At 39.1% G+C, this 23,775-nt stretch overlaps 1 protein-coding gene across 1 annotated transcript; it reads right to left on the bottom strand.

Moving 5' to 3' along the window:
• Positions 1 to 4,666: 4,666 nt before the first annotated feature.
• LOC122121960 (short-chain dehydrogenase/reductase family 16C member 6-like) lies at positions 4,667 to 23,433 on the bottom strand. Its single transcript, XM_042696158.1, has 6 exons — positions 23,113 to 23,433; positions 21,422 to 21,553; positions 16,460 to 16,559; positions 14,372 to 14,516; positions 7,007 to 7,132; positions 4,667 to 4,793 (listed from the first exon to the last, which is right to left on the bottom strand). Exons 1-6 carry the CDS (start codon positions 23,431 to 23,433, stop codon positions 4,667 to 4,669), a joined length of 951 nt encoding a protein of 316 aa, XP_042552092.1.
• Positions 23,434 to 23,775: the final 342 nt, after the last annotated feature.

Here is a 23,775-nt window from a genome sequence, read left to right as displayed (position 1 = left end):
AAGAGCTGAGGGACAGCACCCAGGCCCAGAGTTCAGGCCCCATGACCGGACCCCCCCCCCAAAAAATTAATATGCATCTTAAATATGTTGAAAAATTATCAGCCTAAAACACTGATATATAAAGTCATTACTTAAAATTATCGCTTTTTAAAAATATTTTATATTCTTAAAATTAAGTTAGGGCCAATTTGCCTTAATGTAGTTTTATAAATTTACGTTCATAGTTTATTGAAAAGTCGATGTGTTTAGTTATTGAACTAAAAATGATAAGAAGGGTAGGTATGGTGGCTCAAGCCAATCTTAATTACTTGGGAGGCTGTGAACAGGAGGACCAGTCCAGATGAAAAGTTTGAAAGACCCAATCTCAAGCAATAAAATGCTGGATGCCCCTCAGCACCAGTGGCTCATGCCTGTAAACTTAGTGAAACAAGTATACCGTGTCTAAGTAACCTGCCTTGTCCTCACAGCCATCCTGGTGCCTTGCTGGGTGGAAGGACTTTTCACCCAGTTCTGAAAAGCCTAGATGTAAGGCAGGCCATTCTTTGAATTGCAGATGTGACATGCTGAACTTTCCCCAGGAAAGTTTTGCTACAGAGAATGCTTTCTCTTCATGGTTCTCTTATATGGTTTGCTTTGCTTAATGCTTTCGTTGGGTTTAGGACCCACCCCAAACATGTGTTTTTTGCCTTTAAAAACAAATTGTTTAAATAGGGATACCAATGGACCCATCACAACAATGAGATGTACAAAATGCTATGTTGAAAATAAATTTTACAACTTTGGTGGCGGGGGTGGGGGTGAGGGGGAAATGTAGTCGTGGAGATGGGAGGGCAGGGATGGTAGGGGAAAAACAAAGGAGGAGGCAACAATTCTTGATAAGAAATGTACTTATTACCTTGCTCATGTAATTGTAACCCCTCTGTATGGTATTTTCACAAAAAACTTATTAATAAAAAAAAGTTTTGTACAAGCAACTTTCTGGGCTGCAGGTATTTGGGACAGGAGACCACTTTTAGTTTCTGGCTTTCCAAGAGTCCCAATTCACCCTCTCAAAACATAGCTTCTCTGTATCTCATGATTGAAGTCCCACTTAACACTTGCTACTCAGGAAACTAAGATCTGAGGATCATAGTTTGAAGTCAGCTTGGGCAGAAAAGTCCATGAAACTCTTATCTCCAATTACTCACCAAAATGCTGGAAACAGAGCTGTGCCTCAAGTGGTAGAGTGTGCTAGTCTTGAGCAAAAACACCCCCAGGAATAGCACGTAGGTCTTGAATTAAAGGCCCAGGAATGCACATGCACATGTGTGCACTTGCACACACACACACACACACACACACACACACACACACACACACACACACAGAGCTAGATACAGTGGTGTGAACCTGCCATCCCAACTATGAGGTAAATACGAATACAAGGATCATTATACAGGGGGATCTTGGCATAAAAATGAGGGCCTTTTTGAAAAGTAACAGAAGCATCAAGGGTTGGGAGTCTGGCTTAAGTTGTGTAGTCTTTGCTTGGCAAAGAGGAGGCCCTCAATTCAAACCCCAAATACTGAGAGAAGAAACTTGGATAATTTAGGTGTTTAGATAAATGTCAATATGATCTGCTAAGGTGGCATACATCTATAATCCCAGTTCTTGGGAGACAGAGGCAGGAAGATTGCAAATTCAAGGCTAGCCTTGGCTATATAGACCCTATGTCTAAAAAACAAAAAGAATACAACAAACAAGAGTCCCATATCTAGGGACTGGGAAGGTGGCTCAGTGGTAGAGTGCTTGCCTTGCATGCCTGAGGCCCTGGGTTCGATTCCTCAGCACCACATAAGCAAAAAGAAAAAAGCCGGAAGTGATGCTGTGGCTCAAGTGGTAGAGCGCTAGCCTTGAGCTGAAGAGCTGAGGGACAGCGCACAGGCCCAGAATTCAGGCTCCACAACCAGACCCCCCCCCAAAAAAGTCTCATATCTAAAATATACTTAGAACTCAAAAACTAAATCCCCCAACAACAAATCCTCAAAGAAACAACTGTCCCATTAATAAGTGGGCTAAAGACTTAAAAAACTTCTCTGAAGAGCAAATAAGAATGGCTAATAGACACATGAAGAAATGCTCAACTTCTCTGGCCATAAGAAAAATGCAAATCAAAACAACATTGAGATTTCACCTCACCCCAGTTAGAATGTCTATAATCAAGAAATCTAATAACAACAGATGCTGGAAGGGATGTGGCCAAAAGGGAACCCTACTGTATTGGTGGGAGTGTAAACTTGTTCAACCACTTTGGAAAGCAGTATGGAGGTTCCTCAAAAGACTCCACAAAGAGCTCCCCTATGACCCAGCAATCCCACTTTTGGGCATTTACCCAAATGTTCACAAACAAGACCACACTAAAGCTATCAGCACGACTATGTTTATTGCAGCATTATTTACCATTGCCAAGATATGGAACCAACCCAGATGCCCCTCAGTAGATGAATGGATTAAGAAAATGTAGTATGTATACACAATGAAATTCTATGCCTCCATTAAAAAGAATGACATTGCCCCATTTGTTAGGAGGAAATGGAAAGACTTGGAAGAAATTATATTAAGTGAAGTAAGGCAGGCCCAAAGACACATAGGTCCCATGGTTTCCCTTATTTGTAATATCTAGTATATGTCTGAGTCAAGCAGAAAAGGTCAGATAAGTTGATTTTAGGGAAATGAAGCCTAAGATATGTATTCAAATGTTTTTTTCTTTCATGTGATTGTTTCTAACACATTTATATGATTATTTCTTTGTTGCTTTGTATGTCCCTCCCCCACGGTATAACCCCTGTTTTCACTGTATTTGATGTTGGTATAATTTGTAGAGGGGAAGGGAAAAACAAATCGTTTAATAGGGATACAGGTGGACCCATTGCAACAATGAGATGTACAAGTCGTTATGTCGAAAACGAACTTTACAACTTTGGTGGGGGGGGGGGGAGGAGGGTTGGGTGGGGGGAGCAGAGGGAGGATGGGATGGGAAGGAAAACAAAGGAGGAGGCAACAATGCTTGATAAGAAATGTACTCATTATCTTGCCCATGTAATTGTAACCCCTCTGTACAGTATTTTCACAATTAAAAAAAAGAAGAAAAAAAGAAAGCAAAAAAAAAAAAAAAAAAGACTCCACATTGAGCTTCCCTATGACCCAGCAATCCCACCTTTGGACATTTACCCAAATGATCACAAATAAGGCTAGACTAAAGCTACCAGCACAACTGTGTTTATCACATCATTATTCCCCATAGCTAAGATATGGAACCAACCCAGATACCCCTCAGTAGATGAGTGGATCAAAAAGTGTGGTATATTTATACAATGGACTTCCATGCCTCCATCAGAAAGAATGACATTGCTCCATTTGTTAGGAAATGGAAAGACTTGGAAAAAATTATACTAAATCAAGTAAGCCAGGCCCAAAGAAACATAGGTCCTATGGTTTCCTTTATTTGCAATAACTAGTATAAGTCTAGGACAAGCAGAAAAAGTCAAAAGCTATGTACATATGACCATATAAGATGATTTTAAGTAAAATGAACCCCAAGATAGGGACACAAGTGGTTTTTTTCTTTCTTGCTATTTTTTTTTAACATATTTAAAATGTACTATGTGATTTTTTTTTTGCTTCTCTTGTATGTTCTTCCCCTACCGTATAACCCTTATTTTCACTGTATTTGATGTCAGTGCCCTGCATCTTGTATATACATTTTTCTAATTTGGAGAGGAGAAGGAAAATAACAAAATGCTGAAATAAGGATACGGGTTGAACCATTGTAACAATGAGATACACAAGACACCACGTTGAAATCAAACATTACAACTTGCGGGGGGGGGGGTGTAGTTGGGGAAGTGGGAGGGAAGAGATGGTAGGGGAAAAGCAAAGGAGGAGGTAACAATGCTCGATAGGAAATGTACTCATTACCTTACTCATGTAACTGTAACCCCTCTGTATTTTTACAATAAAAAACATAAAAAAAAAGAAAAAGGAGAAATTAGTAACTAGTGTACACTGTCACCTGGAAATAAGGTTGGTCCTTATTTTTTTGGGGGGAAGGGTGTAGGTGGGAGGGTGGAGGGCAGAACTGGAGCTTGTACCTAGGGCTTTATGCAAATACTCTACCACTTTATTACACAATTCTCCATCCTTAGTGAATTGTCAGCTACAGTTTCATGTTTGTGCCCAGGCTCACCTTTGGCAGTGATCCTTCTGTCTTCCACCTGAGTTGCTGGGATTATAGGCAAGTGCCACCAGGTATGGCAGACTGGCAGACTGACAATTTTGAAAGCTTAAGCAATTTTTTTTTGTCTGTCATGGGGCTTGGACTCAGGGCTGAGCACTATCCCTGGACCCTTTTTCTCAAGGCTAGTACTCTATCATTGGAGCCACAGCACCATTTCTCGTTTTCTGGTGGTTAAATGGAGATAAGAGTCTCACAGACTTTGCTGTCTGGGCTGGCTTTGAACAATGATCTTTAGATCTTAACCTCCTGAGTTGCTAGGATTGCAGGTGTGAGCTACCAACATCTGGCTTCAGCAATTCTGTATATACTGCAGTGCTTTAAATGTCAGGAGGAATTCCAAATAGTCTATCATTTAGTATTTTTATTTGATTAGCACTTTTGAGGCTTGAGCTACTGATGTTTCTCCTCAGTTTCAGGTGGAAGTGTATTTGGTTTCATTCGCCCTTTGAAAGAAGCCATGATAGTCTCCCCACCAAGGTACTTAACCATGGCAACTGTCATTTTCGGAGCCATTATTCTAGAGAAAAACAGAAAAAAGTTATGATCCTCTGAGCAGTCAAAGTGATGGCTTCTCAGAGATGGAGTGCAACTTCCACACTGGTGATCTGCACTGTGTGTTACTTAAGGCAAAGTATCACAGAGAGTGCTACTGTGTTGCAGCTGAGGGCGACATGGTCCTCAACTCCAACGCCTATTATCTTTGACATCCTTTAAAATCATTTGATGCATAACTCATCCTGGTCTTTAACAGTCTAATTGACCTCTGATTTACTCCATATATTTTAATGCATAGACTAAGAACAGTAGTGAAAACTAGTAAGAAAACCAGACCAATCAAGATTATATATACATATATATGATTATATATAGGTTAGAAATAAGGAAGCAATTCCAACCCGTAGTTTTAAATGTGGTCTTGACTATTTCAATGTGCACCTGACGTTTGGAATCAGTTTGCATCAGTTCCTGAGGTAGAGGCTATGGTTGCTGATCATTTCTGCTTACTTCAGCCCCGTTCTCTTCAATCCAACTTAGCAAACATGTTTTCCATGCTTGTAATCTGTTAGGTCCTATTCTAGGCAGCAACAGGGAGCAGGAGACATTCAGAAAAATCCATTCTTCCCCCAAGAAGCAAGCAAACTGGCTAGTTACCTGTGTCCTAAGTGATAAGAAAGGCAGGAACAGGTATGATGGGTTCATGCAGTGAGGGCCTTTGTCCTACCTGAGAAATCAGGCCAGCTACAGCTGGATGGAATTCTGGGTAGTTGTACATAGTAAAGAAAGCACAGTGTTTGCCAATAATATAATGCCAGTTGTTCTGGAACTTTTAAAATATCTACATGATGTCACAGGTGGAAAATTCCACACCTAATCTCAGGTAATAGGTCACAACCAAAATGCAGGTGGCACTGAATAGAACAGAGTATATGATATTGCTTCCAGTGTGGGCATGTGAGGTGTATGGGAAACAAATGAATTTCATATGTAAACACTATGTAATACCATGATGTCATTATGTAAATGATATGCAAAATAATCCCAAGTCTGAAAAAACCTGAAATCCAGAACACTTCTGGCCCTAAGCATTTTGGGTAAGGGAAGGCATAATATGCTAATGTTCAGAGTGTCAGCTCTGTAAGCAGGTTGTTTGAAGCTTTATTCCAGCTAATTTTAGCTGTTTAGCCATGCAAAAAATTCTTTTTGGTTTTTCTTAATGTAATATAATTCACGTGAGGCTTTAGTGCAGTAGTTGGGACACAGTAGGTACTCCATAAATTTAAATGTGAACCTTGGCAGAATCTACCCTCTAGTACCCAGATCTCATTGCATGGGGTTTTAAGAAGATAAATAAAATGTTGATTTTTTTTTCAGTCATGGGGCTTGAACTCAGAGCCTGGGTGCTGTCCTTGAACTCTTTTGCTTAAGGCTAGTCCTCTACCACTTTGAGCCACAGCTCCACTTACAATTTTCTGGTGATTAATTGGGAAGAAGAGTTTCATCTCATAGCTTTTCCTGTCTGGGCTGGCTTCAGATACTGATCCTGAGATCTCAGCTTCCTGAGTAGCTAGGATTAGAGGTAGAAACCACCAGCACCTAGCCTGAAATGCGGAATTTTTGACTACGTTTATTTTTTTCCAGAAACGCTTAAACCTTTAGGTTTTTTTTGGTTTTAAAACAAAATTGTATTAATAAAATTATGTAATCTCTTAAAATCCAAAAGAGGCTTGTGTTGGATCATGCCTGTAATCACGGCACTTGGGAGGCTAATGCAGAGAATTATGAGTTTGAAGCCTGCCTATGCCCATAGTGAGGTTGATGTCAGCACAAGTGATTGATCACACAGCTCAATCCTCCAACTCAAAACAATACACCTTCCCCCCTTAAGCAAGACTAAAGTAAAACTCCCACAAAGTCAACGAAACAAGAAATAGTGCCTAAACAACAACATATAACCCCAAACCTTCCAAACTATTTGTGCTATTGTTTTGTTTCTGTGTTGGATTAGCAAGGCCTTTCTCTGCAAGGTCTAAATAGTTGCTAAAGTTTGCCAAGTTTTTAAGTAAACAGCACAGCTATTAATATGCCAATAAATTGTGCTTGTACTATTAAAGTTCTCCTTCCTATCCTTTTAAAAAAAAGCAGCAAATTACTTTCTACATCAAAGAATAGCAGTGACTGGACAATTTGTTCACAACTAACCTAAAAGATATTGAGTCATAATTAACTTACTGTTTAAGATACAATATGAAACTTGCAGATTTGGGTAAAGTGCAGTACACTTTTTCCTGTAAAATAGCATCAATAATCTTTTGGGCTACATACTTAGGTTCCAGTATAGGTAACAGGAGAGGATACCTGGAATGACAAAAATTACATTATAAAAGTGTCATCATGAGCATTGATTGTCACACATAGATATGTAATTGTAATATGTAGCTGTAAATTGAACCAAAATTAGTAGTTCTGTGTTTTACATTCCCCTTGTGATTTTTTTTTCTGGTTTTAGTATCAAGGTAATATTGTATTCAACAAGAAAGTTGGGAAGTGTTCAGTCATCTTGTTTTGGGAATTTTTCAAAAAATTGATATTTAATCCCTTTTCAGATGTTGGATAAAATTTCTTAGGAAGCTGTAGGGATGAGGAGATTTTGTGTGTGATTTTTTTTTTTGTCAGTCGTGGGGCCTGAACTCTGGGCCTGGGCCTGGGCACTGTCCCTCAGCTCTTCAGCTCAAGGCTAGCACTCTACCACTTGAGCCACAGCACCACTTCTGGTTTTTTCCGCTTATGTGGTGCTGAGGAATCAAGCCCAGGACCTCATGCATGCCAGGCAAACACTCTACCACTGAGCCACCTTCTCAGCCCTGTGTCTGAAGTTTTTAGGTTACTGATTGAATATTTCACTTCTATTTATGATTTCCTTTGTAAGTAGTTAAACTCAGGTCTATGTCCCTAGGAATTTTTCCATTTGATCGAAGTCAAGTTTATTGGCAAATGAGCATCCATATTTCTTATGGTTAGTTTTTTTTAGCAGAACAGTATTAATGTCCTTTTATTCTTTTTAAAATATATTTTTAATTGTAAAGATACTGTGCAAAGGGGTTACAGCTACATGAATAAGGTAATGAGTACATTTCCTATCGAGCATTGTTTCCCGCTCCTTTGTTTTTCCCCTACTATCCCTTCCCTCCCTACCTCTCCAACTCCTCTCTCCCTTCATACTCCTCCGAAGCTGTAAAGTTCATTTTCAATATAGTGTTTTGTACATCTCATAGTGTTTTGTTATAATGGGTCAACCTGTATCCTTATTTCAGCATTTTGTTATTTCCCTTCCCCTCCTCAAATTAGAAAAATATATATACAAGATGCAGGATACTGGAATCAAATACAGTGGCAACAGGGATTATGCCATGGGGGAAGAACATACAAAAGAAACAAAAAAAGCACACAGTATATTATAATTACATTAAAAACAACAGCAACAAAGATAAAACTTCTTGTGTCCCTATCTTGTTGTTCATTTTGCTTAACATCATCTTCTATGGTCATATGCACATAGCTGTCCTTTTATTCTTGATTTTACTAGTTTGAGTGTTTTCTTTTTCTTTTCTTGTTTGTCATTCTACCTGAAGCTTCATTAATTTTGTCAGTCTTTTCAAAGAACTAGCTTTTAGATTTATTGATTTTTTTCTCTAGTTTTCCATTCTGTATTTATTTATGGTATAATCTATGTTATTTGTTCCTTGTCATATCATATCTAGGCTTTAAGCCTCCCCTATGCCCTACCCTCACCCCTAGCCCTTCCTGCCCAGGTTGCTAGCTGGTGGTACTATTTTTTCCCCAATAGTCTGTTTTCTGGTCTGATATGAGTAAACTCAGTGGCCAAGGCAAGGAATGAGAGATGCCTGTCTCTGACTTTGACCGCCACCTGTATTATGAGGGTGACAACTCTCCTCTGACTACCTCATCCACATTGACACTTTTATTTTTTTATTTGTTGAGGCATAAAATGAATATTTATCTTTTCAAAATACAACTTTCAACACTACTGACATGTCATTTACAAAGTACAGTCATTAAATATTCTCCACTGGCCTTGCTCAATCAGTGCATTCTCTTACCTTCAATTGAGTTCAAGGCAGAGCATGTTTGTATTAGTGTATGTACCACCACCATTACCACCACAAAAATAAATAAAGAATAGACCACCTCTGCTTATACATAGCAGCTCAAATCCCTTTCCTTTCCTTTCCTTTCTTTTCCTTTCCTTTTTCCTTTCCTTACTTTCCTTCTTTTGCTTCCCTTTCCTCTACCCCTTCCCCTCTTCCTTTCTTTCTCCTTCCCTTTCCTTTCATCTTTCTGAATGGTCCACATATACTCCAGTACTGCTATCTGCTCATGGACACCACAGAATGAGAGTTGTCCCCAGGAGTCAGCAACTGCAGTTAGACCTGACTTAGTTACAGGAGGTCTTACACACCTATGGCCTACTATTTATTCATTTGTTCACTACTACTTATATCAACTCTTTGCAAACATTTAGCATAAACACAGTATTTACAGTAGTACAGTTTTCAGTTCAACAACATTGAAAACAGGAAAAGGGAGCAATAGACAATAGGAAGGCCAGAGGTAGTGGTGGGGGATATTAAAATAAATCCCTAATTCTCCTAAAAACAGAAACAAGGCAAGGATACCTACTCTCTTCACTCTTCTTCAATATAGTTCTGGAATCCTTAGCCCAAGCAATAAGGCAAGAAAAAGACATTATAGGGATCTGCATTGGGAAGGAAGAAGTTAAACTATCCCTTTTTGCAGATGACATGATATTATACCTCAGTGATCCCCAAAACTCTACCCCCAAACTCTTAGAACTTATAAATCACTTTGGCAAAATAGTAGGATACAAAATTAACCCACAAAAATCAGTTACCTTTCTGTACACCAACAATGTACAAGCAGAAAGGGAAGGAAACAACCCCATTCACAATAACCTCAAAAAAATATCTAGGAATTAACCTAACCAAAGATATAAAGGAACTATTTAATGAACTATAAAAGCCTAAAGAAAGAAATCATAGAGGATGCCAGGAAATGGAAAGACCTTCCATGTTCTTGGATAAACAGAATTAATATAGTGAAAATGGCCATTCTGCTGAAAATTGATATACAAATTCAATGCAATTCCCATTAAAATCCCAATGACATACTTTACTGAAATAGAGGGAAACAATCTAAAAATTCATATGAAACAACAAAAGACCTAGAATAGCCAAAAAAAATTCTAGGCAAAAAAGACAACACGGGAGGGAGCTTGATGCCGGACTTCAAACTCTACTATAGAGCCATAATAACAAAGACAGCTTGGTACTGGCACAAAAACAGACCCAAAGACCATTTGAATAGGTTAGAAGATCCAGAAATAAAATAATATAGTCAGCTGATATTTGACAAAGGAGCCAAAGACATACAGTGGAAGAAGCAGAGCCTCTTCAACTACTGGTTGAAAACTGGGCAGCTACATGCAGAAAACTAAAAGTGGACCCCAGCTTGTCACCATGCACTACCATCAACTCAGAATGTGTTAAAAACCTTGACATCAAATCTGAAACTCTGAAACTACTGCAGGACAGAGTAGGAGAGACACTTGAACTTATAGACACAGGCAGGAACTTCCTGTCACAACAAATTGGAGAGAGACTCGACAAATGGTGCTACCTTAAAATAAAAAAGTTTCTGCACAGATAAAGATATAGCAACCAAACTAGAAAGACAGCCAACTAATTGGGAAAAAATATTCACAAGCAATATAACAGATAAAGGCCTAATATCTAGTATATACAGGGAACTTAAGAAACTAATCCCTCCAAACCTAACAAACCAATTACTAAATGGGCAAGGAAACTAAAGAGAGACTTCTCAGAAGAGATAAAAATGGCAAAGAAACACATGAGGAAATGTTCATCCTCCCTGGCTGTAAAGGAAATGCAAATGAAAACAACCCTGAGATACCACCTTACCCCAGTTAGAATGGCCCACATCCTAAATTCAGCCAAAGACAAAAGCTGGAGGGGATATGGAGAAAGAGGAACCCCTATTGCACTCCTGGTGGGAATGTACACGAATACAACTACTTTGGAAAGCAGTCTGGAAGTACCTCAGAAAGCTAAATATAGACCTCCCCTATGACCCAACCATACCACTCCTAGGCATCTACCATGAGCAACAGGAACACAAGGACATGTGCACCTCCATGTTCACTGCAGCAATGTTCACAATAGCCACAATATGGAAACAACCCAGATGCCCTGCTACAGATGAATGGATCCAAAAATTGTGGTACCTATACACAATGGAGTATTATGTAGCCATTAGAAAGGATGAAATAATAACATTTGCAGGGAAATGGATGGAACTAGAAAAAATGATTTTGAGTGAGGTAAGCCAAGAGCAAAGAGACAAATGGCACATGGTCTCCCTGATATGTAGATGTTAAATCCAAAATGCAAGGAGGTATGACAAAATAAACAGGACTGGAGAAACAAAGGACCTCCACTCATCTTTTTGTATCATTACTAAATGACCTCATGTTGTGGACCGCATATATGGTGTATATATATATATATATATATATATATATGTACATATATATATGGTGTATACACACACACACACACACACACACACACACACACACTCAGAAATAAACACACACATGCGCACATCTGAGGGAAGCAAGGAGGAGGACACAGAATCAGAGGGAAACGGGAAAACAGACAACAGAGGGGCCCGTGAGCTGCACTGGACATTGATGAAAGTGAACTAAACAACTCAAAGGCAGCAATGAGAGGGAGGGAATGAGAGGGAAAGAGGGAACAGCTTACACTAAGCAAAAGGAAAGAAATGTACATGTCACCTGATGTGGAAGAAATAGTTGTATTGTCAAAGCTCACAGACTTCACAAACTTTATAGACCACAATAATGACAATTTGCTTCATGAAGGTTAGAATGTGTTTGTGACTTTAACTAAGTATCACTATCTCACAATACTGTGAAATTTATGTAATCACTTAATCTCAATAAAAAGTTATAAAAAAAGAAAAATAGATTCAATTTTTACCCAAAATAAAATAAATCCCTTCTGCTAATATGTATGTGCATGTGTGCACATGTACACATGAGCACATTTTAGTTCATAGAAAACTAAGCATGCCAACCTTTAAAAGCAGACTATTTACAAGTGTTTCTGAGTAGCATGGACATATGCTAGTCATACTGGTTACTAGCTTTCTGTGAATATATCTAGATTTATTGTTTTAAATTCTGAACTTTGGAACATTTGTCAACTTTTGGTTCACAATAGTTTTACAAAAAGCCACACACCATGCTTTGTCATTTCAAAGGCAAATTGGTCAAGTACCTTCTAGAGGACACTGATGAGTGTTTCATTTATTGATCTATCGGGACTAGAAAGACAATGACAGTTACACAGTATCTAGCACTCCAATCATCTTTTTCACTAGTAGCAACATTAATGTGAAGAGAGGGTTGGAAACAAGTCACAAAGGAATCAATTGACCCTTTTACTACAGATATGAACCTTGGTGCAGGATGCTAGGAACTAGTGCTGCCATCTAGCTGTCATCACCTTGTTGGATAGGTTTTCAGAGTTCAGAGGCTGGGCGGCTGTTGGTATTAACTTCCTAACTTATAATTCATCTTTTAACTTAGGAAGCTTGGGGAGCCAGGACCAGATACATGACTGCTGAGTTAGCTGCAGATTTTATATCTACAATCTGTTCTGGAAAAAAGAATTGAGTTATTTACCAGTGGCCCCTCTCCAGATCTCCCCTACCCAGTGGGAATTGGATGAGAGGCAGCATTCCATGGATCATGGTACTTACTCAGTATAGGCCTTCTACTACACGTAGCTACTGAATATGGGATCTTCCAGTGCTTACCTGCTATCAAGCTTCAGAGTGGGTCTTCCACCTGTGAAAGCTGAAGGAAGTGGAACACCAACTGTTGCCACGTTCATTTTAACAGCTGTCCCACAAGGCATGGGTACAATACTGAGTTCAAATGCCGTGGCCTCCCAGTATGCTTACTGAGTTCCCATAGGTTTTGTTGGATAAGGGTTCTTGAGTTTAGCATACTCATTGATAAATCTCCAGAGGTTTTTGTTTTGTTTTCTGTTTTTGTTTTTGTCTGTCATGGGGCCTGAACTCTAGGCCTGGGCGCTGTCCCTCAGCTCTTCAGCTCAAAGCTACCACTCTACCACCTGAGCCATAGTGCCACTTCTGGCTCTTTCTGCTTATGTGGTGCTGAGGAACCGAACCCAGGGCCTCATGAATGCAAGGCAAGCACTCTTCCACTAAGCCACCTTCCCAGGCCCTAAATTTCCAGAGATTTTAAATGATTATAAATTTTTACCTGGGTCAGCATCTAGACTACCCAGAGAATCTCTTTGGTAGAAAAATTTCCCCTCTATATGCCCTCAAAATATTTTTGGAAATTTGTTTTATTTCAAAGCTTCAGTGGACTCTAAAGCCTCATAGTCTTTTGCCAGCTTTCTTGTTGGTTGTCACTCTTTCCTACAGATGTGGTTGATACATGTCTTGGTTCATGTCAGGTCATTTTCTAACCATTGAAATAATCACACCAATCTTCCTAGTAAATATATGCTTTCTGATATACTCTTCTTTTTCATTTTTTTTATCTTTAAGTAGTTGTACAAAGAAGTTCCCATTCTACTAAAGATATTTTCTAGTTTTTATAAAAACACTCATACTTCATTTATACTTTATTTTAAACTTTTCTAGAAAAACAACACATATAAAGTATCACTTTGTAATACTTCCCTTTTGTAGATTAGTGTTAAAATATTTTATTTTTGGTGATATTGTGCTGCTTTTCAGTAAAGAAATGATCAGCTTTCTGGGTGCTGGTGGTTCATGTCTGTAATTCTAGCTATGCAGGAGGCTGAGATCTGAAGATTGCAGTTCAAAGCCAGCCCTGGCAGAAAACTCCCCGTTAGACTTTTATCTCCAATCAACCACTCAAAAACTAGAAGTGGAAACTGTGGCTCAAAGTGGTAGAGTGCTAGCCTTGAAGGAAGAAGCTCAGGGACAGTGCCCAGGCCCTGAGTTCAAGCTCCACACACACACACAAAGATCAGCTCCACAATGCTAAATATTTGAAAAAGTTTTCTTTGTTCAGATTAGCATTTCAGGTATATTTTTAGCACAAAACTTCATAATTATATTATTTTAAAACGAAATACATTTGTTAACTTCATTTGCATTGAAAAAATTTTTGGTTCTTTTGAGTACCAACTCAGCGGGAGTAACTCCAGCTGGCCTGGAATTTTCAATCACATCCAAGGTTGGCCTTGAACTAAAGATCCTCTGGCCTCAGCCTCCTGAGTGTGTGGGGATTATGGGCATGTTCCCCAACACCTGTCTCATATATAATTTGTTTTTATTTGTTTTATTTGTTCTTACTGTTCATATTTCAAGCCTCCAAAATTACCAGATGACAATTGGAATTTATTGGAAAAGTATTAGAAGCAAAGATTACAGAAAGAATTTACTTACTTGGATACACAGCCATCAAACATTCCAGTGTTGATAAGAAAAGGACAAATAATGGTGGTTTTAATGTTAGTTTTCTTGATCAGATCTAATTCAAAGAAGAGAGACTCAGCAAAACCAATGGCTGCAAATTTAGTTGCACAATAATCTGAAACAAAGTAGAGAGCAATAATCTGAAACAAAGTAGAGAGCTTCATAAGTTAATTTTGGGGATTTTTTAAATTTATTTTTTTATTGTCAAGGTGATGTACAGAAGGGTTACAGTTACACAAGTAAGGTAAAAAGTATACTTCTCATCAAACTTGTTACTCTATCCCTCATTTTTCTCCCACTTTCCCTCCCCCTCAATCCCTCCTACCAAGTTGGATAGATCATTTCCAACATATTGTCTCGTGTATATTGCTGTTGTATTGGTTCCCCCTTGGTCCTTTGTCTCACCATTTTATTGTTCCCCTTCCATTCCCTAATTCAGATATATATACACACACACACAATACCCAGAGTACCCAAATCAAATACAGTGACAATAGGGGATAAACCATAGGGGGAAGAACACACCAAAGAAACAAGACATCACATAGTACATTAAACAACAACAACAACAACAAACCTCTTGTGTTCATGTCTTAGAGTTCATTTCACTTAGCATCATCTTATATGGTCATATGTATGTAGCTATTGAGCTATTCTGCTCATCTGATAAGATTATCCTAGACTTATGCTAGTTATTGCAAATAAAGGAAACCATGGGACCTATGTTTCTTTGGGTCTGGCTTACTTCACTTAATGTGATTTTTTTCCAAGACTTTCCATTTCCTAACAAATGGGGCAGTGTCATTCTTTCTAATGGAAGCTTAGAATTCCATTGTGTGTGTGTGTGTGTGTGTGTGTGTGCGTGTGTGTGTATCACATTTCCTTGATCCATTCATCTACTGAGGGGCATCTGTGTTGGTTCCATATCTTAACTATGGTGAATAATCATGCAATAAACATAGCTGTACTGGTAGCTTTAGTGTGGACTTGTTTGTGGTCATTTGGGTAAGGTAAATGCCCAGAAGTGGGATTGCTGGGTCATAGAGGAGCTCTCTGTGGAGTCTTTTGAGGAACCTCCATACTGCTTTCCAGAGTGGTTGAACAAGTTTACACTCCCACCAATAGTGTAGTAGGGTTCCCTTTTGGCCACATCCCTTCCAGTATCTGTTGTTATTAGATTTCTTGATTATAGACATTCTAACTGCATGAGGTAGAATCTCAATGTTGTTTTGATTTGCATTTCTTTTATGGCCAGAGAAGTTGAATATTTTTTCATGTGTCTATTGGCCATTCTTCTTTCCTCTTCAGAGAAGACTCTCTTTAAGTCTTTAGTCCACTTATTAATCAGGCAGTTGTTTCTTTGAGGATTTGTTGTTGGGGGATTTAATTTTTTGAATTCTAAATATATTTTAGATATGAGGCCCTTGTCTGTTGTATGGCTAGTGAAGATCTTCTTTTGGGAATTATTTTTAAAAATCTTTTTTTTCAGCAGGGCACTGGTGGCTTATGTCTGTAATCTTATCTACTCAGGAGGCTGAGATCTGAGGATCACAGTTCAAAGCCAGCCTGGGCAGAAAAGTCTGTGATACTCTTATCTCCAATAAACCACAGAAAACTGGAAGTGGTTCTGTGGCTCAAGTGGCAGAGTGCTATCCTTGAGCTGAAGAGCTGAGGGACAGAGCCCAGGCCCAGAGTTCAAGCCCCACAACCAAGAAAAAAAAATTTTTAAGTCATTCATGTTGGCCAAATTCCCATGCTTATATCTCCCTTTGATATACCAAATGAGAAGGCAGAAATCTTTTCATTCCTCCTTAACACAAGAACACGGAATCAATAGATAAATTCTTCTCTTGCTAAAAGAGGAAAGTATCTTTCCTTACATTGCTATTATAGATAAGGCTATAGAAAGAGCTAAATGTTATAAATAGGGCTAAATGTATAAATAGAGCTAAATGTTCTCCTTGGTTCAGGAAGAGCTTCTCTCTATCTTTAAACAGTCCTAATTTCTGGGTACTGTCGACAGAGTAAAAGCAAAAGCACGTCGAATGAAGTACTCACCTGATAATCCATTAAGTCCAATTGTTCCTGCTAGGCTTGAAATGCAGACCAAGTGACCATGGTTAGCCTCAATCATGGCAGGGAGGAAGGCCTTGTAAGTCTAAAAGACATACTTTTTTTATATTTATGGTTGACTAAAAAAACTTAGCATTTAATTTTTCTAATACCAAGAGCTCTTTTCTGAAATTTTTATGAAAATTTAACTGCTCTTATCTGATAGAGTTTACATAATGAGGATTTGCCCCTCACCTATCTGGGTTAATGGAATGGGATACAGTGCTTGAGGTAACTGAGTTTTAGTGGAAGCTTCACTCGCCCTGGTAATTGCATGCTCATATGTAATCTCAGGAAAAATTTTCATTCTTTCTCCCCTAATACCAAGTTCTTTTTTCTAAACCTTGTTCATAGTTACCAAATCCTTTCAATGAGGAAGAGCTATTTGCAAGACTTTTTTTAAAAATCAAAATAGAACATTTTCCAACAAAATTTTCTGAAGGTGATCTATCTCTCTGCAACAATGTGACTTTGACTAGCAATGATTAGGGTCTAGGCATTCATGACCATGAAAACTCAGAGGTAAACATTCAGAACACTAGATAAGTATGTACTTTTTGGCTTAACAGGAAAGACAAAGTAAAGGTAAGAATTATACCCACTAATTTCACCATTCCTTTCCAATGATTATAAAACCAAAATGTTTCATATCATCATGTTGTCAACTATGTCATTCTGATGTAAAAGTTTGACAATGATCATCATCAATTTCTAAGATATTTACAACCTAAACAATGTCAGCATTTCACCTACAGAGAGCAGCCACTTGATCAAAGAATAGCATCTTTACCATACAAATTATCTTGTCTTCATCACCCTTGCTCTATAATTGCGGAGCAAATGGCTGAATTTCTGCTTGGATGCTGACCATTTTCTTTTTTCTTGTCAGTTATGGGGCTTGAACTCAGGGCCTGCATGCTGTCTCTGAGCTTTTTCATTCAAGGTTAGTGCTCTACCACTCTGAGTGCCACAGCTCCACTTCTAGCTTTTTAGTGGTTAGTTGGAGTTTCATGGCGTAATTGTAACCCCTCTGTACAGTATTTTCACAATAAAAAAAAAGAGTTTCATGGCTTTTCTGGATCTCAACCTTCTGAATACCTAGCATTTCAGGCAAAAGCTACCAGCACCCAACTTATTTTGGGGTCGCCTCCTCCTCCTCCTCCTCATGCTCCTCCTCCTCCTCCTCCTGCTCCTCCTCTTTCTTCATGTCCTCCTTCCTCTTCTGGGCCTGGGTATTATCCCCGAGCTTCTTTTGCTCAAGGCTAGCATTCTACCACTTGAGCCACAGCACCACTTCCAGCCTCTTCTGCTTATGTGGTGCTCAGGAATTGAACCCAGGGCTTCACGCGTGCTAGGCAAGCACTCTACCACTAAGCCACATTCCCAGTCCTATTTGGGGCACTGAACTATCCAAGCTAATGCCTTCACTTAACATTCACAATGTGGCCATTAGTAGGAAGAAGGATTCTAGAAATGATGAAATGGTATTGGTTTCTCCATATTTCTTAATTAGCCTTATTTTAGGTCCTCCTGTGAGGAAATTTGGCCTTTTCCTTGCTAAATGTATTAATGTAGATATTTCATTAGATATTTGTGTGGATGGATAGAAAGGCTCAGATGATTTGTCAGTGTTTTCATTGAAGTAATTGGCCAAAATCCTCATAAAATAATATCGTACACCCTAAAACACTCTGCTTTCTTTAATCTGACATTGTAAGATATTGAAGTAGCAGTAAGAAGTCTCTGGCTTTCCTCATTTGCCTGACCCCATGTTTTAAAAAGACATGAATGAACACACTTGAAATTGTGTTATGGCTTGGGTTGTGCTAGGAGTGGACTCATTGGTGTGGATTTTCCAGTGTGAGATGACATTTATGTGATAAGAAGATGGCTACATAAAAGCATACCTCCAGCAGGACTGAACAGAAGAGAATTGATTATATAGTCATTTCTTGATATCAGAGAGGGGATTGGTTCCAGGATCCCTCTCCCCATACCCAAATCCAAGGCTACCCAAGTCTTTTAAACAACCTGATGAATTATTTGCACAGAAGCTGCACCTGTCCGCCTGTATATTTGTAAGAATCCAGTTTTCCATTTGTCAACCCCCACCCCCAGTCTCATATCTCTATGCTGTCCACCTGGTCCTGACCATCAGCTGAAGAATATCCCTACCCCTAATGATCTTTGAGCTTCTGTAAGCTGCCACGTGCATGTGGTTCTGGTCTTTATAAAACCTGCCCTGTTGGAGGTGTTGCTGCTCTTAGTTCTGATCTTAGCCCAAGGCAAGGCAGTTACCGGCCAGCCAAATAAAAGTCATTCATCACCTTTGACTGTGCCTCTATGGATTTTCTCAGACTCCAAGATCATTATGTGTTTTAAATTACCTTTACATGACTATCATGTACAGTACAATGCCATTGTTCTGCCAACAGTTGTATTGCATTAGTTCGGAAATAATACAGGTACAATACAACAGTACAGGTACAATGACCTGTTTAAGTGTTATCAATTTGCAATTGATTTAATTGATTATAAAAGTAGGCCAGTGACTCTGCAAGGCCTGACAAATGTGGAGAAACTTCTGTGTGAAACAAGAAAAACAAGACTTGTCAGAGACAGAACCGCTTGTGAGAAAGGGCTCTGAGGACCTTGGGAGGATTGAGTGTGCACAGAGCCAGATAGAGAACATTTCCATGGGCAAAGTCAGTTCTCTTGGTCATTATTGTTATTTTTAGTTATTGTCGGTGAACGCTGTAGGGCTGGATTATAGAATCATCGAGGGCCACTTAAATATGGTTGGTGTTCTGCTATTTAATGAGTATATGAGAAAGCCTTTGTCTTTCTTCTTCATCTATTTCTAATTCTTTAGTAAGATATACTTATGCAAACTGAAATACAAGTATTTTTGAATGGCAAGAACAGGTCTTCTTTTGCCCAGGATATAATTAAAGAGCTTCAGAGAGCAACCACAGTACTGATATATCACATTTAACAGAATAAATATATGACAAGCCCACTCTTGAAGAACAACGGTTATAGTTTACAGGTGGAACTAATAGCTATGAGCTATTTTCCAAGGGAACTGAATCCAACCTGTTCTGTAGCTCACTGCCCTTTCTTCTGACTCATGGTTAGTAAGGGAGGCCATTGCTTGGCAGGCCAGGCACTATCGTGGATTTGAGAGAAGAAAATTTCTCACTAGAAGTACTGCAAGCAAAACCTGTGCAGACACATTTCCTGAGTTTGCTTTACTAGCTTAGAAAAAAAATACAACTTCTCCCAATACTGTTTTGTTTTGTTTTGTCTAAGAGAGACAGGAACTTGGTATCTAATGTGTTTTCTCATTGGTTGGCGTTCTAACATCTGAGCCATGCCTCCAACCTCTAGTCTCCCCAATTCTAGTAGTGAATGGAGATTCTTCCCTCAATTTTCAGCTAGGAGTCAATTCCCTGACTCAGAGTCACTCAGAAGCATGTCTCTAAATGTGCTGACATAGACTAAGAAGGCTTGTATGTGTTTACTGATATAGTGTTTTAGTGTTAACTTTGTGAACGATTCAAAACCAGCAACTGAATCAACACACATTATAAAAGTAGACCAGTGACTTCTGCAAGGCCTGACAAATGTGAAGAAACTCCTGTGTGAAGCAAGAGAAACAAAACTTGTCAGAGGGGGGATGGGAAGGTGTCTCAGTGGTAGAGCGCTTGCCTTGTATGCATGAGGCCCTGGGTTCGATTCCTCAGCACCACATAAGCAAAAAGAAAAAAGCTGGTGCTGTGGCTCAAGTGGTAGAGCGCTAGCCTTGAGCTGAAGAGCTGAGGGACAGCACCCAGGCCCAGAGTTCAGGCCCCACAACCAGACTCCCCCCAAAAAACAAAACAAAACAAAACTTGTCAGAGACAGAATGGCTTGTGAGAAAGGGCTCTGGGGTTTCATCAGGCCCTTGGGAGAATTAAATGTGTACAGAGCCAGATAGAGAACATTTCCATTGTCAAAGTCAGTTGTCTTTGTTATTATTGTTATTTTCTTATTGTTATTTTTAGTTATTTTGTAATTAAAAATGAGCTTTAAGAAGTTGCACAAAGGGATCCTGTATCGAATGAACAGTGCTGTAGCCATTCCACACCTCAGGGGGTCACTCCTGAGACATAGTACTAATTTCCCTTCTGCAAAGTATTTTTCCTTTCTCCCTTCTTCCCTTTATAATATTTTATAATACCATTTAGCAGGTGCTTGATCTTGAGGAACTCATTTAGATACTCGAGACCTTAGTTACTTTATTTGTAGCATGAGAATAAAAATAGTACTATGGCTATAAGTGCAGATAGAGAGCCCGCACCAAATAAACACTGGTTATTTTTTTCTCCCACCTTCCTTTCCTTCTTGCCTATGTTGTTAGCATGTACTCAGACCACCACCATTCTAAAAATAAGCCCTCCTTCTGCAGAAACTCCTGTTTCACCCATGGCTATGTTAAACCACTTGTGTACAATTGCTGGGACATTTCAAGTTGCATTAGTGTAGGAAGATTTCTGCACTAGCCTAATAAAAGTCTTGGAAAAAAAAAAAAAAAAGAAATGTACTCATTATCTTGCCCATGTAATTGTAACCCCTCTGTATGGTATTTTCACAATAAAAAAATAAACCTTTTCAGTCAGAAAAAAAAAATAAAATAAAAGTCTTGGGAGCAAAGTGGAATGGGTAGAAAAGAGATAATTCCTTGCAAATTTGGAATAGGGAAAGACAAAGAAAAGTCAAATTCGGTGTGGTGGGGTGATAGTTATCTAGAATGAGACCCCGACAACCTAATGGTAGGAAATTCACCAATTGGTATATAGATGCATTGTTTATAGAAATGCATGGGATTTTTCCATACTCACAGAAAAGCAAACAAGAAAGATTTACCCAGAAATGAGAGAGGGCATTGACTGCAAAAGATTTTTCTATCATGTCATCCGGTATGTCAAGGAAGTTCTTCCCTGTTACAATGCCAGCATTGTTAATGAGTATGGTCACATTGCCAACTTCTTCTCTCACCTGGCCAGAAGTGAGGCAAACATTCAATCAGTTGAGGTGGTGCATTTAGATACGTACTTTCCTAAATCACTTCCCTTCCCCCCACCCCGATTCTATTTGGGTTCAGACATGCAGAACATAATAAGGGGTTCTTATACTCTGGCTTGCTGTATGACCCCCACTGTTATCAGCTACCAGAAACCAAGGATAGTCTCTAAATACTGGAACTTTCTGGAATTATTCACATTAACTAATTACAAACCAGTTTGTGCACCAAGTGTTCTTTCCTGTGGAAACCATGATAAAGTCGCGTGTCTGGCGTGCCCACACGTGGTGTGGCACATGGCCCGCTCTGTGCCTCCCTTTGTGGCCCTGCTTGCTGCACCATGCTCTCCCAGGCGACTGTGAGTAAAGCGAAGCAGGAAGGTTCTGGCCTGGCCCTGTCTCTTGATCTGCGTATGGCACACTCTTCACACGATTTGTATCTGAAATGCTCCCCTGAAGCTTTTACTCAGGGTTGGTAGAGTACGTTACTATACAACCTCAGCTATTAGTCTTAGAGAATTTATCAGTATTTAGCATGAAATTAACAGGTGTCAGTGGATTAAACCTAATAGGAAACTTGGCTTAAAAATGGGCTAATTACTGGGCACCAGTGACTCATGCCTGTAATCCTAGCTATACAGGAGGCTGAGATCTGAGGATCACAAATAGAAGCCAGCCTGGGCAGGAAAGTCTGTGAGACTCGTATCCCAAATTAACCACCAAAAAGCCAGAAATGGAGCTGTGGTTCAAATGGTACAGTGTTAGCCTTGAGCAAAACAGCTCAATGTCAGTGCTCAGGCCTTGAGTTCAAACCCCAGGATGGGTACACACACACACACACACACACACACACACACACACACACACACACACACACACACACACACACACACACACAGAGTTAATTGCTTTTACCCTATGCTTCACACTCTGTTTTCAGAATTTGATGATGATGTTATTGTCATGACTCTTTCTTTCTCTTTCTTTCTTTCTTTCTTTCTTTCTTTCTTTCTTTCTTTCTTTCTTTCTTTCTTTCTTTCTTTCTTTCTTTCTTTCTTTCTTTCTCTCTCTTTTTACTTCCTTCCTTCCTTCCTTCCTTCTTCCCTTTCTTCCTTTTCTCTCCCTTTGCTGATACTGGAGATTGAACTCAGGGCCTGGGCACTATCCCTTAAGCTTTTTTTCTCAAGGCTGTGTTCTACCACTTGAGCCATAGCTTCACTTCTGGATTTTTTGTGGTTACTTGGAGATAAGAGTCTCATGGTCTTTCCTGCCTGGGGTGGCTTCAAACTGTAATCCTCAGATGTTAACCTCCCAACTAACTAAAATTATAAACATTATATTATAAATATATAATATACTAATTATAAAATTATACAGATGAATCACTGGTGCCCAGCTTAGAGGACATGATTTCTGACATGCAAAATCAATATGAAGACACACAAAGATGTTGGGGGAAATCTTCTGACAGCCTATTTTTGTAAAAGTGAATAGTAGATGCAGCATTTTGGGGCACTGAACATGAGTCAGCTTACCTGAGCAGCAACTTGGTAGACCTCTTGCCTTTTGCTACAGTCACAGGTATAGGCAAAGATTTTCACATTATTCATTTCTTTGACCAGTCTACACGTCTCCTTATTGCCTTCTTCATTAATGTCCCAAAGAACTATAATGGCTCCCAAGGTGGCAAAATGGATGGCCAATTGTCTCCCAAGTCCACTTCCACCTCCTGTTATGAGGACAATCTCTCCAGCAACATCCTTTCTTTTCGGTGGAATTATCTTAAAAGTGAAAGCTTCTAAAAAGTAGTACAGACATTTTCCCCCAAAACTGATGGTGTCCACTATCACATCCATGCTGAGTAAAGAAAGCAATATTTTGTAATCAAAGGATAGATGTAAGGTAGTGAATTCACTCCATTACAACTGCAGTCCAAATGAGTCATTTGGTAGGACAATTTATCTTTTAAATTTTAAAATAGCTATTATAAAGGTGGTATACAGTGGGGTTTAGTTTCATTAAATCAGGTAAGGAGGACATTTCTTTTTGCACAATGTCACCCCTTCCTTCACTCTCTTCCAGTTTTCCCCTCTCATCCCTGCCCACAAGTTGTATAGTTCATTTTCAACATAGAGCCTACTGAGGGTCAATTTATCTTTGAGTTGATGTTTCTCCAAGATATGTCTATACATCTATAA

Source organism: Dipodomys spectabilis, unplaced genomic scaffold, assembly GCF_019054845.1.
Source record: "Dipodomys spectabilis isolate Male_0828 unplaced genomic scaffold, ASM1905484v1 ptg000199l, whole genome shotgun sequence".
In the NCBI taxonomy this organism is placed as follows: domain Eukaryota; kingdom Metazoa; phylum Chordata; class Mammalia; order Rodentia; family Heteromyidae; genus Dipodomys; species Dipodomys spectabilis.
This window is presented reverse-complemented; position numbering and strand designations above follow the sequence as displayed.

Excerpts from the sequence above, each read along its gene's own strand:
- LOC122121960 (XM_042696158.1), bottom strand. The coding sequence starts at position 23,433 with ATGGATGTGATAGTGGACACCATCAGTTTTGGGGGAAAATGTCTGTAC. Across the intron at positions 16,560-21,421 it reads ATGCCCTCTCTCATTTCTGG|ACTTACAAGGCCTTCCTCCC; the intron begins GTAAATCTTTCT and ends TATGTCTTTTAG. Across the intron at positions 7,133-14,371 it reads TTTGATGGCTGTGTATCCAA|GTATCCTCTCCTGTTACCTA; the intron begins GTAAGTAAATTC and ends TTGTCATTCCAG.